The sequence below is a fragment of the Bufo gargarizans genome, chromosome 6 (assembly GCF_014858855.1).
Source record: "Bufo gargarizans isolate SCDJY-AF-19 chromosome 6, ASM1485885v1, whole genome shotgun sequence".
NCBI lineage: Eukaryota > Metazoa > Chordata > Amphibia > Anura > Bufonidae > Bufo > Bufo gargarizans.
The window spans coordinates 22,467,344-22,484,349 of NC_058085.1; the positions used below are offsets into that span (position 1 = coordinate 22,467,344).

The 17,006-nt window shown below is 44.2% G+C and overlaps 1 protein-coding gene across 1 annotated transcript in view; it reads left to right on the forward strand.

Annotated features, from left to right (window-relative positions):
- Window positions 1-17,006, forward strand: part of LOC122940391 — a 1,778,572-nt gene that overhangs the window by 656,540 nt on the left and 1,105,026 nt on the right. Inside the window, exon 6 of the mRNA XM_044297042.1 lies at window positions 11,706-12,470. Coding sequence (XP_044152977.1) covers window positions 11,706-12,470 — 765 coding nt within the window. The remainder of the gene's footprint in view (window positions 1-11,705; window positions 12,471-17,006) is intronic.

Sequence of the window (17,006 nt, forward strand, 5' to 3'; positions counted from 1 at the left end):
AGCGTTTAGACTACCATAAGAAGGAGATTCGGGGGAGGAGGGGCACCCCATGCATAGCTGTGCTTGTGGTGGTAGGAGTAGTGGCACCTTTAGTGGCACTGGTGGTGGTAGGGGCAATGGTAGCAGCAGTGGAACTCGAGGCAAGTATAAAGCAGGTAATCTGGAGGATGCTAGGAAGCCCATGATGACATATCACAGTTTTCAGGGCGGGGAGGTTGAGGACTATTACAATGATTGTGTGTTGGACAGGATCTGGGAGCTAGATCAGGGTGCTGAGAAGAAGGTAACATCAGAGGAAGAGGATGGTGGCAGCAATACAGAGTGAAGGCAACATACAGTTAGAACCTCCCAAAACCTGCCAGGGCCAGATCTGCTTCTAGTATTGTCAGCTTGGGAACTGGTGATGCTGATGATACTGTGGTCGCAGGCTGAAAACGTGCCAGACCTAAAACAAGCTCGGCTGCAGCTAGCTCTGTGTGGGGTGTGCAAGTATCTCCTGTCTGGCAGTTCTTCTCCACGGTGCTGGAAAACAAAAGCAATGCCCTGTGCAAGATCTGCCCGATTAAAAACATAGGTGTCTGCCAGCTACCACAACAAGAGATTCCTCCTTCTCCCGGTCTCCTTTGTGGCAGCCAGGCGGCATCCACGTGCAGTACTGTGTCCAAGTCATCATCAGTTACTGCTCCTCCTGCTCAGACTATGCCGCCTCCTCCTATTCTGTCCCATCATCAGCCATCAATAATGTAATGTGTGGCCAAGAAACAACTCTGCTTGCACAAGTTGCTGGTGGTGCAGTCCCTGTGGTATCACTTTGTCTATTCTGTTGCCTTTAGGGGCTAATGGCATGTGCTCAGCCTCACTAGAAGTTATCTAGCTGGCTTTAAAAAAAAAAAAAAAGCCATCCCTGCTTTGTACTCATGTGGCGGTGAATGTAGGCCACTCCTTGCAATTCTAGCTGTGCAGCAAGGTGCACACAATGGACACCTGGAGCAACGGTTACGGACTGGAACAGTTCATGCCTTTCACAGCTTATTAGATCAATGTTTTTTTGCAGCGAGGCAGCACTGTAGCAAGAAGGCCAGGTCCTATTGACACCTCCACATTTGTTCCGACACCAGGCACTTATCGGCCTCCTTCATGGATATCCTCCTGTCCCAAACAGAAGCAGCGCAGAACATCGCTCCCACTCCCCCTTCTTCCTATCATGTGAAGCGGTGCCATGCCATTTTAGAGCTGATCTCCCTGGGTGATAGTAGCCACATAGCCAAATACTTTCTAAAGTGCATCAAGCAGCAAACAACCTCGCTGGCTGTCTCCTCTCCTAACTCCAACTGGGCAAGGTGGTCAGAGACAATTGCAGGAACATTGTGGCTGCTTTGTGTTTGGGAGAAATAACACATGCTCCCTGAATGATGCATGCGATAAGTCTAGTCGTGCAGCGTTTGTTACAAAAAAAGTAGTGGCCTTTAGAAGGTGCAAATAATAGTAATAATAATCATATAATATAATCGTAATCAGTTCTCACATCTCCTGTCCTTAAACTATAGACAGTGATGAGCAGGGTGTTCTAGTGGTGATAGATAATCAGTTCTCACCTATCCTGTGTTCTCCCCTGTCCCTTATACTAGGTACAGTATGTTCATGCCTGCAGTCATCCCAAAACTGGGAGACAGAACAGGAAGACAGCATTAAAGTGTTTGTTCAGGAATAAGTAACTTTTCACATGTGTCCGCAGCCTCTACTATGGAAAGAGTCATACGTACCTGTTACCCTTAGCTCTGGTTATGTGTGCCGGCTCCTGTGTGTCCATCTTCCAGTAAATGGTGTTTGCTCCCTCGCCGGCACAGGCATGGTCACCTGTTTTACTGCAGCCAATGACTGGCTTTAGTGGTGATGTGCTTCTTGTGGACATGTTACCCCTGAATCCAGTCAATGGCTGCAGCAGAGCAGATGATTATGCCCATTCCTGGGAGGTAAACAAGCTATGGACCGAAATAACTTTTGGCTTACCGGCTTCACAGCCCTGGGGCGGCCAGCAAGGGCAACAGGTGCACAAACAATGTAATGTTATATACACACAATGTAATGTTAGGGATGGAATCTAAGGGCTACTCGCCCTGCATTGCAAACTGGTTGGAATAATGAAGCAATCAGATTGGATTTATACAGGAGACCTGCAGATATTTGGGTCAGACATCTCCTGCTGTCCGGTCATTTTTGGTCCTCTTTCTAATTACTGATCTTTTCAGGTCATATAAAACCTTCCACATGACTTCTCCAACCGTCTGATGACTTATGCAATATTTCTTTCACAGCTTGTGGATCCGAGTGAAGATCTTAACATTATATATGTTACAGAGACATATGTGAGAGGTGATGAGCAGAGTACAGAGGACATTCCTACAGATAACCGCCCAGGTGAGTAGTGACCACTAAGTAAAGCAGAGAGGTCTCTAAGATTCTGCTTCTACAAATAAAATAAAAAATAGATATATTGTGCAATTTTGTGAATATTGATTAGTGCTGATCGAGCATGCTCCACCAAACACCTGTTCGGCTCAAGCATCTTGATGCACGGCACATGGCGCTACTCGGCCGAGTACCGCATGTGCTCGAGCGCAATGCTAAAGTCTCCTCCCCGCACGTTTCTTGGCTACGCAGCCAATAAATGTGCTGGTAAGTACTGCCCTCACTGTAATGCCAGTAGCCATGTTGGCTACTAGCATTACAGTGATTGGCTGTCCGGAACACGTCATCGGGTGCTATATAGCATCTGATGACGCATGTTCGGCTTATTCGTAGTCGGGGAGAGCTCAGCATAGGAAGGGACAGAGAGTGTAGAGAGTGTAATAGGAAGATTTTTATACAAAAAAAAATTTCAGAGACCCAAAAGTCCTTTTAAGGACTATATTGTGTGACAGCAGCAATATAAATTTTTAGCGCATCCTGCTCTAAATACCGTGTAATAGGCCACTGCGAACAGTTAAGTTATTTGCATCACATCTTCTGTGGAAAGTGTGAACATCCCTAAAATATCAGTGACATCCAGTGTGAAGTTTGCGTTTAAAAAATGTATCAGTGACATACAGTGTACTGTTTCAGTAGACGCTGCGAACAGTGACATTACCTGTGGTACCCTCCCTGTATAACGTTTCCTCATTACAAGTGCCTTTTTAAAAAATGTTTGCGCATACACTTCGAAATCCTACGCTACTGTACGTGTGACATACTTTAAAGCATATATAACACTTAAAATGAAGAGGGCGAGCAGTAAGGGACAGGGAAGTGGCCGTGATGCTGATGGTGCACGCAGAGGCCATGGTCCTGGGCTCGTAGAAACTGTGCCTGCTGCCAGAGCACAAGAAAAACAATCAACGATACTGTGACGGTAACGTACACTACACACAGGGGGGAGGATAGTGACCACTGCGCTCCACCCTCGACCCTGGCCCTGCCTACTTCCCTCACAAGTCCTAATGACAGGGGACAACTAGACGGCAGTCCCTAACTTAGGATACGTGCTTAGAAGACAAATAACGGAACGTGAATGGACCTTAGAGCTACGCAGTACTAAGGAATGAGCAGAGAATAGTCAGGAAAAGCCGAGGTCAAATACCAGGAGAGAAACGAAGTACAACAGGAGTCCGCAAAGAATCGTCAGGTGGAAGCCGGGGTCAGGATACCAGGAGAGATGCGCAGTACAGGAGGAGCAGGCAGAGAATCGTCAGGGAACACAGGATCAGGTAAGTATGCAGGAACATAAATTAACAGGCAACCTGTGGCCAGCAGGCTGCCTGTATTTATAGTGTGAGGGTCATGTGACGTGGCCAGCGACAGACAGACAGACAGACAAATCGAGGACCGAGTGATCAGCTCGACGCTCAAGGCAGACCTAGGAGCAGGGAGCCTCCCAGCTAGCAAAGCCGCCCTGGGAATGAGGCCAAACACAGAGCCTCGCTCCCGAAGCTAAGCAGCAGGTCTGCGGCTGATGGAAAACCGAGTGTGCCTTTGGTGCCCTGTGACAGATACCTAGCTTCATGTCCCAGTTTGCAGGGCGGTGCAGGACAACGCTCACAAATTCAGACCAGTGCGAGCAGGTGGTCGATTGGATTGCAGCAGATAATGCTTCCAGTCGGTTAAGCACCACGCTGTCTTCCACCAAGTCCAGTCTCAGTAGCCAGGAGTTTGGTCAACACAATCCTCACCCTGATCCTCCTTCCTCCCATCATGTAGAGTGACCAAAGAAGTGATCCCACACTCAGATATTCCAAGGACCTTTTTTCAACCCCATTACTTGGTTTGGCCCTCTCGCCAAGCATGCTTGAAGAGGGACATGAGATCTTGTGCCCTAATTCCCAACCTTTTGAGCATCCACAGTCGCAAGAAGATGACGGTGGGGAATGGAAATTAGTGTCTGTGAAGGTTCTCATGGACTAATGGAAATTAGTGTTTAATGATGTGGATGATGATGAAACACAGTTGCCAATGAGTCAACTGAAATTACTGTCTCCAGAGGTTGATGAGGATGAGACACAGTTGTCAATCACTGAGGTTGTAGTTAGGTCAACAAATCAGGAGGATAATCAGTGTGAGGAAGTGGAAGAGGAGAAGGTGGATGATGAGGTTCCTGACCCAACCTGGGAAGTTGGAAAGCCGAGTGAGAACACCAGTACAGAGGGGGAGGGATCTGTAGCACCGCAACATGCTGGAAGAGGTAGTGGGATGGTAAAAGGGAGAAGGTCGGGTCACACCAAACTGGCCCGCAGCTGTAGATGTTCTGCAGTATGGCACTTTTTTTTTTTTTAGAATAGTACGGACGACAAAAGAATAGTAGTTTGCAACCTGTGCCATACGAAAATGAGCCAGGGCGTGAACACTAGCAACCTTACCATCATGATCCGCCACATGGCACCGTAATAAATGGGACGAACGCCTGGGTCCACAATCTGTGTCTGCGGGTCACACCACTGCCTCCTCTTCCCCTATGTTATGTGCTGGCCAATCCCCTGTCAAAGGTGCAGGCCCATATGCCTCCCGCCCTGCATCTGGACCTTCGCAAGCACCATCAGCGACCACATCCACTTCGGTGTCCCAGCGCAGCATCCAAATGTCCTTACCCAAGGCCTTTGAACGCAAGCGCAAATACCCAGCCACCCACCCACATGTCATAGCACTAAATGCGCAGCTTTCCAAATTACTGACCCTGGAAATGTTGCCTTTTAGGCTTGTGGACACCGAGGCCTTCCGCAGCCTGATGTCGGCGGCCGTCCCGCTTTACGCAGTCCCCAGCCACCACTATTTTTCAAGGTGTGCTGTGACCGCCTTACACCAACATGTGTCCCGTAACATCTAACATGCCCTGACCAATGCAGTAACTGGGAAGGTCCTTTTAACCACGGACACATGGACATGTGCATTCGGCCAGGGAGGCTACATTTCCCTGACGGCACACTGGGTGAATGTTGTGGAGGCTAGGAGCGAGTCGTACCCTGGGATGGCACAGGTGCTACCGACTCCAAGGATGGTGGCCCCTACATCGATCAGGGTTTCCACCAGTACCTCCGTTATTGGCTCCAACCCCTACTTATCCTCCTTCGAATTATCCAAGTGCAGCACCAGTCAGCCATCAGTTGGTAGCTGGAAGCAGTGTAGCACTGCAGTGGGGAAGCGGCAACAGGCTGAAGCCGATATGCTTAGGGGACAAACAGCACACTGCTGCAGAGCTGTGGTAGCGGATAAGAGACCAGACTGAGCTGTGGCTCTCGCCACTTAACCTACAACCAGGCATGGTTGTGTCAGATAATGAACGTAACTTGGTGGCGGCTTTGGAGCTCGGCAAGCTGACACACATCCCATGCCTAGCCCACGTCTTAAACTTAGTGGTTCAGCGGTTTTCTCAAAACCTACCCCAATTTGCCTGAGCTACTGGTGAAGGTGCGCCACGTGTGTGCACATTTCCGCAAGTCATCGACAGCTTCAGCCGGTTTGTCAATGCTGTACCAGCTCTTGAAATTGTCAGCTCACCGGCTGTTGTGCCACGTGAGCATGCGCTGGAACTCCACGTTCTACATGTTGGCCAGGCTTTGTCAAGGGGCAGTTGTGGAATACCAGCTGCAACATGGTCGTCGCCCTTCCAGTCAGCTTCTGCTATTCACAAGCGAGGAGTGGGCATGGATGTCTGACCTCTGTGAGGTTTTAAGTTTGAGGAATCAACACAGATGTGAGCGATAACGCTATTATTAGCATCACCATCCCACTTCACCATCCCACCATCCCACTTCTTTGTCTACTCAAACGCTTGCTGCTCATAATAAAAGACGACGCTTTGCATGTAGAAGAGTTGGAAATGGGGGAAGACATTACAAAGGGTGTTAGCCACCCTCATTTTGTCTTCTCAGAGCGAATTGGACGATGAAGAGGAGGAGGAGCAGAAAACTGTTGCCTCCGCTACAGAGGGTAGTACTCATGGAAGTTTAATTCCATCTGTTCTGCGTGGGTGGGCAGAAGAGGAGGAAGAGGATCCTCTTGATGACGACAGCTAAGTCTTGCCTGTTGGTACTCTGGCACGCATGGGCGACTTCATGTTAGGCTGCCTTTCCCGTTACCCGCGCGTTTATAGCATTTTAGACAACACAGATTACTGGTTGTTCGTCCTTCTCGACCCCCACTACAAAGAGAACTACTCATCTCTCATTCCTCTGGTGGAGAGGAGGAGCAAAATGGTGCAATACCAGAAGGTCCTTGTTGAAAAATTGCTCCAAAAATTTCCATCTGACAACGCTGGCAGCAGAGTCCATAGTTCCTTGGGCAACCGAGGAGGGGAGATGAGAGGAACACACAGCAGTTCCAATAGAGGCAATGTAACACTCTCTAAAGCCTGGGACAGTTTCATGACACCCCGCCAGAACACTCACCCTGATGCACAGCCTACTGTCACAAGGAGGGGAAAAATTTGGAAGATGGTGAAGGAGTACATAGCAGACCGTGTCAGGTTCCTCAATGATCCCTCAGTGCCTTTCAACTACTGGGTGTCCAAGCTGGCGCTCTACGCCTTGGAGGTGCTGGCCTGCCCTGCTGCCAGTGTTTTGTCTGGGAGTGGGTAACTGGCGCGCCCCCAGCTGCCTTGCTTTTCCCTCTCCAGAATCAAACCCTGACTCCCCGTTACCTGTGGACACTATGGTAGGTGCATAAAATAACATCAAAAGTTGATATGGCAGACATCCAAATGGATCATCGCCGAACACGGGAACATGCGATCGGCCCCAGGTTATCCAGAGTCACCAAATCAGCATCAGGCCCTCTTCCATAGTGTTTTAGATGGTCAGATCAGCAGGCCCTTGCTCCAAATGTTTTTAAGCGTCACCAGCAGGCCATCGATCATAATTTTTCAAGGGTGTATGATGCCCTCTTTTATATGTAACAAAGGGTGAATTGAAGTGCCTGTTCCTTGTAATTTTTGGCAGCCCTTTCACTTAGTGCATGGGCTTTATGAGTGTAGGAGTCCCACTACATGAACAATTGTACCTCTGGTCCTTCCTTCCTTCCTTGCTTAGCAGCCAGTCCTAGCATTGTCTAGAATATGGCTTTGACACCTTCTTTTTGGTTGTTCCTTATGGTTTTCTAGCAATTTCCAGTGAACTCTTGAAGACTGATAGAAGCAGCTGGAATGTTGGGATTTTCCTGCCACACTTCCATGTACCACCTACTGGACAGTTGTCAGCCATTCTTTAGATAATTGACAACTACAGTACCATTGATGCTAATGGTCCATTGTCTCAATAGACAGTACTTGCTCACACTGGCTTTGAGAGGGCATGTATAGGCACTAAAAACCAGGAAGTTGCTGAAAACAGGATACCAATACAATCTATGGCTTACATTATTTTCCAAAAAATTCTTAAAAATCTGAATTAGGCCTCATGCACACGAGGCCTAATAGGATGAGGACCCATTCGTTTCAATGGGTCAGCAAAAAAATGCTGATAGTTCATCCGTTTGTGTTCCGCGTCCGTTGTCCGTGTTTCCCTTCAGTAAAAAAATTGTGCATGTCCTACTTTTTTTCACATTTGCGGACAAGAATAGGCATTTATTACCAAGGATCTGTGGAAAAAAACGGATCCTCCAAAAAAAACGGATGCCACATCCGTTTTTTTTAGCGGACGCACAATTTGCGGACTCAAAAAACAACTGTCGTGTGCATGAGGCCTAAATCTGTATTTCTTACATGTGCATAAATAAATTCACCTACACACCTTGACATGCTTTCAATGGGGTTATTAACCTCTTAGTGACCACCCATATTCCTTTTTATGGCGGTCACTAAGTGGCTTTTTACGGCGGCCCAGTTTAAGCGCTGCACGGATGAGAGCCGCGGCCCTGCTCTGACAGCCTGGACTGGCAGGAGTGCTGATCCGAGCTGTTTAACACTTTACATGCCATGGGCAGTGGCGCCTGCCGCATGTAAAGTGCTAACAGAGGGAGCGGACTCCCTCTTTCTCCCATCGGCACCCCGTAAATGCGATCGTAGAGTGCCGATGTGTGTGAAGGCTGGCTGGGGTCCCATGTAGGCCCCAGACCAGCCTTGAGTGATTTCCAGCAGGCTGCGCCTCTCTGGCGCAGCCTGCTGGTCAATGTCAGAATAGCACTGACATTAAAATGCAATGGGATAATATATGGGATAATGCATTTCATTTTAAAATCAATCAAAAAGCTGCCTGTTATAGTCCCCTTGTGGGACTATTAAGTGGTAAAAAGAAAAGTAAAAATAATAATAATTATTTATTCAATTTAAAAAATCACATTAAAAAATTACCTTTTTTTTTCCCATGGAAAATACGCTTTTCAATAAATAAAATTGAAAAAATAAAAACTCCCCCATATGTTTGGTATTGCCACATCCGTAACGACCCGGACTACATAAATATCATGTAAGTTATCATCTACGGTGAATGCCGTAAAAAAACAAACAAAAAAAAACAGAATTGCTAATTTATTCTTAGTTGCCACTGAAAAAACTTAACAAGCGATGGATCTTGGGAAGTGGCAATGCAAAAACATTTTTTTCTTTTTTTTAAAACAAAAGGTGTTTTATTGCAAAAAAGTAGTAAAACGCAAGAAAAAAACCTATATATGTATTTGGTATCACTATAATTGTAGTGACCCAGAGAATAAAGATATTATGTTATTTATACCAAAAAATGAACGCTATCAAATTTATAATGTAAAAATGCAGTGGCAGTATTGCTGTTTTTCCCATCTCCCTCCCAGAAAGAGTAATTCAATTTGATCAAAAAGTTGTTTACCCCAAAAATGTTGCCATTAAAAACTACAACTTGTCCCACAAAAAGCTATATAGACAGAAAAATAAAAAAAGTTATAGCCCTTGGACTGCGACGATAAAAAAAGGAAGAAAAACACTTGGTCAGTAAGGCCCAAAACAGACTGGTCACTAATGGGTTAAAGTAGTTGGCTTATCTGAGACAATGGGGGCATATCACTAGGATATGCCCCCATTGTCTAATAGGTGCGGGTCCAACCGATGGGACCACCACCTATATTGAGAACAGAGAAGGCCAAAGTGGTGGCTGGAGGACTCTGATCCAGCCACCACCAAACGCTCTCCCCATAGAAGTGAAAAGTAGAAGTGAAAAGTAGCGCACCGCGCATGACCGGCCACTGTTTCCATTCACTTCTATGGGCCTAAGGGAAATAGCCAAACCAGTGCTGCGCATGCCTCCACCACTTTCAGGGCTCCGTTTAGGAAATAGGTGCGGGTCCCATCGGTGGGACCCACACCGACCAGACAATAGGGGCATATCCTGGCGAATTGACCCCATTGTCTCAGATGAGACAACCCCTTTAAAATAAATTCACGAAAAAAGGAAGTTGTTATGGTGTGGGCCTTGCAGTTTGTTTACTTGAGAGTGACAGGACTGAGATTTGGAGAGACCTCGGTGTGCACAGTGTCCTAGCTGCAGTGATGATGTTCGGGTCACAGGATTATTTTTTGGCGCTATATGTAGTTCGGGAAAGGCTTTATAAGGCTACATTCACACAACAGTGAAAAATGGCACGCAGCTGTTTTTAGAATGAATTGAAGTCAATGGCGCTAATCACATGGCCATTTTTTTTTTTTTTAAGACGAGTGAATAGTGGTTGTGAAAAATAGGACATTTCTTATTTGTGGCCGTTTTCATTGCCAGATGGACCTCATGTAAATCAATGGGACTATTTTTAATGGCCATTTAGACAGGAGTGCATCCATGTTATGGCCGTTTAAAATGGGCACACTAGTGGAAAATGGCCATTTAAGGCTTAAAGTAAAAATAAATTGCCTTATCCGCTTGCACACACAAGGCAGTCTCTCTTGGTGCTGAAGGACCTGTGCTACCAACATGATGACATCACCATGCTCTCCCAGCATTATTGCTTAGGAGCGCATGGTGACATCATCCCACTGAGAGTGTAGGTCCTTTAGCACCAAATGAAGAGCGACTTTTCTCTACACGTGCAAGTGGATGAAAGGAGGATTTTATTTATTTTTCCCCGTAAAAACAAAACCCTGCACATTATTAACATTACTAATTATTAGTGATGGGGGCCACCCTAGGGAACATTATTAATAACTGGGGCCACTATGGGGGACATTATGTATACTGCAGGGATTGGTAATTAAATAAAACAAAGAAATAAAAATCATCTAAATCATCCTAAAATAATGGCTGTTAAAAATGAATGACCAGACGACCAGGAAAGGGATGCAAAAAATGGTTGAAAAATGGCCATGAAAACCGAGTATGTCCGTTTTTTATGGCCTTTTTCCCCCCATGTGAATGTAGCCTTAAGAGGTCATACAAAAAAGTCTCACGACTGAACTCCAGATATTTGTCTGCTGCTGGGAAGAACAGTATTACTTTAACTTTATTCACAGTAAAGGGGACACTAAGGGAGAGCACTACTGCAGGGAGCGCACAATGGGGGCATAACTACTGTGTGGGGGCACTTAGGGGGCATAACTACTGTTTGGAGACATCAAGAGGACATTCTGCTGAGATGGGGCACTTAGGGAGCACCAGTACTGTGAAGAGGGTAGTAAGGGGAATTCCACTGTGAAAGGAACACTGAGGGGAGATAACTATTGTGTGGGGCATGAAGGGGGGAATTTGTCGCCTCTTGTCCAGTACTAGGAAATGTTTTATTTATATATCTTTTAAATTACTGATTGGAAGGTGGTTTCAGGGGAGTTGCTCAAGGTGGGAGCCAGCGTTTTCTAGTTATGCCCCCTCGGTCTACTATTAGATTGTGGTCTGTTTGGCCACCACTGTTTTAGTCAATTGATATTCTAATTGTGTGCCATTTTTTTATATGGAAAAGTTATACATTTTCAATACAATTTTACTGTTATTTATCAATAATAACATGTGTTTTATTCTTGGCAGATGACTGTACCAGGAACTTAGAGAAACATCTGGTATGTTCAGATTTTGAAGTAGATGATTGTGGTATCACACGAGATACATTTGAAGAGCATGCCAATATGCAAGATATACCCTCATCCAATCACAGCAACAATCATCATTTGATTCTTTTAAACAGGTCCGATCTTCGATCTTCAATCAAACAGCTCACGTAAGAGGGAAGCCATTTTCATGTTCAGAATGTGGGAAATGTTTTAAACGTAAATACCATCTTGTTATACATCAGAGAATTCACACAGGAGAGAAGCCATTTTCATGTTCAGAATGTGGGAAATGTTTTACCAATAAATCAGATCTTGTTGTACATGAGAGAATTCACAAAGGGGAGAAGCCATTTTCATGTTCAGAATGTGGTAAATTTTTCAACCATAAATCACATCTTGTTATACATCAGAGAAATCACACAGGAGAGAAGCCATTTTCATGTTCAGATTGTGGTAAATGTTTTCACCAAAAATCAGATCTTGTTATACATCAGAGAATTCACACAGGGGAGAACCCATTTTCATGTTCAGAATGTGGGAAATGTTTTAACCATAAGTCAGGTCTTGTTATACATCAGAGAATTCACACAGGGGAGAAGCCATTTTCATGTTCAGAATGTGGGAAATGTTTTAACCGTAATTCTCATCTTGTTATACATCAGAGAATTCACACAGGAGAGAAGCCATTTTCATGTTCAGAATGTGGGAAATGTTTTAACAATAAATCAGATCTTGTTGTACATGAGAGAATTCACAAAGGGGAGAAGCCATTTTCATGTTCAGAATGTGGTAAATGTTTCAACCATAAATCACATCTTGTTATACATCAGAGAAATCACACAGAAGAGAAGCCATTTTCATGTTCAGATTGTGGTAAATGTTTTCACCAAAAATCTGATCTTGTTATACATCAGAGAATTCACACAGGGGAGAACCCATTTTCATGTTCAGACTGTGGGAAAAGTTTTAACCGTAAATCAGATCTTGTTAAACATCAAAAAACCCACAGGTAAGAGAAGCCATCTTTATGCTTAGCCCGTTAGTGACCTCCCTTATGTGTTTTTATTGTGGTCACTAACTGGCTTCATTCCTTTAGATACTCATTTTTACATAGAGATAAAACAGTGCCTTGCTTTCAGTTACCAGAGGTAGCTAAGGGCTTGGAGTGATGATTGGGACCGCTATATGAGCTCCCCAAACAAACATAGTATCCTGTATTGAATGAAAATTAGTAATCAGATCCAGTTAAAAGTGTAATTAAGGTGATATATATATATAAAAATCTCCTCCAAACACGATTGTTTGGTGAGGAAAAAAAAAACTGTATTCCACCCTGCCTGTGATCGGTATGGGGACCCTGTATGGGATTTCTGTAAAACTGCAGAAACAGGGGCCTATATGTGAAAGTTCAAAAAATAGAGCTGGATTCCCACAAAAAGCTGGTGTCCAGACATGTGGAAAAAGTGAGGGCGTCATTCACACTTGTAAATGGCCAGTTATTTGCAGTCAAGTCGAATGACCGACTATGTAACATAGTTTAAAAGGCGGAAAAAAAAACTCTGTCCATCCAGTTCGGCCTGTTAGACTTCAAGTTGATCGCCCGGAAGAAAAAAATATGTAAAAGCCAATTTTGCTCACTTTAGGGGGAAAAAATTGTTCCTGACTACAATCAGGCAATCAAAATAACTCCCTGGATCAACTACCCCTCTCTAGTAGCTATAGCCTGTAATATTATTACACTCCAGAAATACAGCCACATACATTCCTAGTGAACTCGCCATCACTACCTCCTCAGGCAGACAGTTCCATAGTCTCACTGCTCTTACCGTAAAGAATCCTCTTCTATTTTTGTGTACAAACCTTCTTTCCTCCAGACGCAGTGAATGTCCCCTGGTCACAGTCCTGGGGATAAATAGATGATGGGAGAGATCTCTGTACTGACCCCTGGTATATTTATACACAGTTATTAGATCTACTCTTAGTCGTCTATTTTCTAAAGTGAATAACCCTAATTTTGATAATCTTTCAGGGTACTGTAGTCCACCCATTCCATTTATTACTTCAGTTGCCCTCCTCTGAACCCTCTTCAGCTCTGCTATGTCTGCCTTGTATACAGGAGCCCAGAACTGTACACAGTACTCCATGTGTGGTCTGACTAGTGACTTGTAAAGTGGCAGGACTATGTTCTTATCATGGGCATCTATGCCCCTTTTGATGCATCCCATTATCTAATTGCCCCTAGCAGCATCTGCCTGACACTGGTTTCTACAGCTTAGTTTGCTGTTCACTAAAATTCCTAGGTCCTTTTCCATGTCAGTGTTACCCAGTGTGTTACCATTTAGTATGTACTGGTGACTTGCATTATTCCTTCCCATGTGCCATACCCTTACATTTGTCAGTGTTAAACCTCATCTGCCACTTATCTGCCCAAGCCTCCAATCTATCCAGATCCCTCTGTAGCAGTATACTGTCCTCTTCCATTTTAATTACTTTACACAGTTTAGTGTCATCTGCAAAAATGTATAAGCCTTCTACAAGATCATTAATAAATATATTGAAGAGAATAGGGCCCAATACTGACCCCTGAGGTACCCCACTAGTGACGGTGACCTAATCTGAGTGTGTACAATTAAAACCACCCTCTGTTTTCTATCATTGAGCCAGTTACTTGCCCACATGCAGACATTTTCTCTCAGTCCAAGCATTCTCATTTTATATACTAACCTTTTCCTCTACCTAAAAGGTTAGAAGACCTGATAGGCTCATGGGATATACCTTTTATCTCATGGTTTGGGCGCAGAATGCTACTCAAGTCCATTCTTCTGTCCACTATCCTTTATTATCTCCTCTCATGGTTTGGGCGCAGAATGCTACTCAAGTCCATTCTTTTGTCCACTATCCTTTATTATCTCCAAGCTCTGCCTATACCAATTCCTAAATATTACTTTTCAAGATTACAAAAAAATTCGCAAGATTTATGTTAAAGGGAAGGAAAGCTAGGTTATAAACAAATAATACAACGGCCCGCAGCGGGAGGTCTTGGAGTCCCAGACCTCTACACTTACCACAAGGCGATAATGTGTTTGAAATGTCTGGAATGGTTGAGACAGTTTGGGAACCGACTGGACCTAGTTGTTGAAGATAGTATGTCCTCCCTTACGCTCCGCTCTCTACTCTTTCTAATGCGCTCTCACAGCTCCATTACCGGGTATGCGCTACATATGTGGACTGACTCTAACTGGCTGAATCAGCTATCTCCGAACTATCTCGTACTGCTGCATGTAAGAGATGTATTTTTCCATTCCTCTGTCCATTTTCAGGAGACTCAACCTGATAGAGCGAAAACTATTTCATCCCCGGCTTTAGATCTATGCCCAGACAACGATGTCCCATCTTTCGTGGTTCTACGTAAACACCCCTTGATGGTTAGTTTGTCTACCTTCCATTTGGTGCACTTTATTCAGTTTGTGAAAAAAACATTTTATTGAGTTCTCTGAACCTCAAGATCATTCCTTTTTTTGAAAAATGAGTACTAAAGGCCAAAGAGCCAAAGGGCAAAATATCAAAATTATACAACCTCTTAATGTCTCTGACATGTTCTAAAACCCACCCTTGCATTACACGCTTGGAGAGAGATTTAAATATCACATTCACCCCCAGTGACTTAAAAAGTGCATTATTAAACTCATCCAGGGTGTCCAGATGTGTCAAACTACAAGAAAATAGTTATAAAATATTAACGCAATGGTACTATACTCCGCAACGCCTCAACCGCATGTTCCCGGGAATGCGCTCCCGAGTGTCGGAGATGCCGATGTGACTTAGGCACTTTTGGTAGACTTGCTCTAAAAAAAAAACCCTACTGGCAGCTCGTTTGCAAAACCATCTCGGAACTCTGCAAGGTTCCTGTCCCTTCATCTCCTAAGTTATGCCTCTTTGGGGTATATAGTGGTCTCAAATGCTCTAAACCCAGCCGTATTCTTTGCAATATCTTGTTAGCCTCAGCTAGACTATTGATAGCTGTGAGATGGAAGTCTACGGACTCTCATCCAATGCCACAATGGATACAGAAATGCGATCAATTGTACCGTCTTGAGCAAATAGCACACTGGGACTCCCGTACCTGTCACCAGTATGAGAATGTTTAGGGACCCTGGAAAAATTACAGAAACTTCTCTGATACCTAAATTGTTATGGAATGTGGGAGGGGGGTTGTCTTCCAGTGCAATACATGATTTTTGTGTAGCAACCTAGAACTTTCTACGTGCGTTTACACTATTTTGTGAGTTACTTTTACAAACCACTTTTACATTTATGTAATGTCCTCTCACCCCAGCAAGATAATACATGAGGAGTTTCACCTGAAATCACACCCCACCTCCATGCCTTTTTCCCCTCTGATTTCCCTTTCCTCCTCCCCTTCCCCCAGAACTGATTTTTCTCCCATTTGTTATTGGTTCGAATTTCTTGTCATGCAATTCTGTTTTGCTATTCTGTATTTCACGGATTCCTGAAACTGTATTTTTGCACTACATTGTAATTAGGCTTTGTAACTATGTTATGTAATTACTTTCCATATTGCCCTGTATGTTGGCATTTGTGTTATAGCGAATTTTTCGTGAAAAATATTAATAAAAATCATTTACAACATATATACTAACCTTTTATGTGGTACAGTGTCAAATGCTTTGGAGAAGTCCCGATATATACGACATCCATTGGTTCGCGGCGGTCAAGTCTAGAAACCGATTGATTAAATTAGTTTGACATGACCGATCCCTCATGAAGCCATGCTGATATGGCGTTATTTGCTTATTTTCATTGAGGTACTCCAAGATAGCATTTCTTAGAAAACCATCAAACAGTTTACCTACGACAGATGCTAAACTTACCGGCCTATAGTTTTTGGACTGTTTTTGGACCCTTTTTGAATATTTGCACCACATTTGCTTTGTGCCAATTCTGTGGAACACCCCCTAGTCCTTAAATATCAGAAATAAGGGTCTGGCTATGACATTACCTCAGGGCTTGACAAATTTCCTTGGAATATAGGAGCCAGCTAAAAAAGTTAGGAGTCAGTGTTGTGTTTTTTATTTTATTTTTTACCTTTTTATAAAGCCTTATTTTCAGCTACAAAAATAACACCTCTTAAATTAACATATAAAGAAGTCTAGAACCAAACGGATGGGCATGAACAACATATACAGTGGCAGTGTACAGAATCGCACACACATGCAGTGGCAGTGTACAGAATCGCGCACACACATATACAGTGGCTTGTACAGTACCGCACACACATACAGCGGTAGTGTACAGTACCGCACACACATATACAGCGGCAGTGTACAGAATCGCACACACATACAACGGTAGTGTACAGTACCGCACACACATATACAGCGGCAGTGTACAGAATCGCACACGAATATACAGTGGCAGTGTACAGAGTAGAGTTGTTGCGATACCAAATTTTTAAATTTGATTTCAATACCATAAAGTATTGCGATACTCGATACCTGGGATCTTTTCATCCCGTGTCCTATTC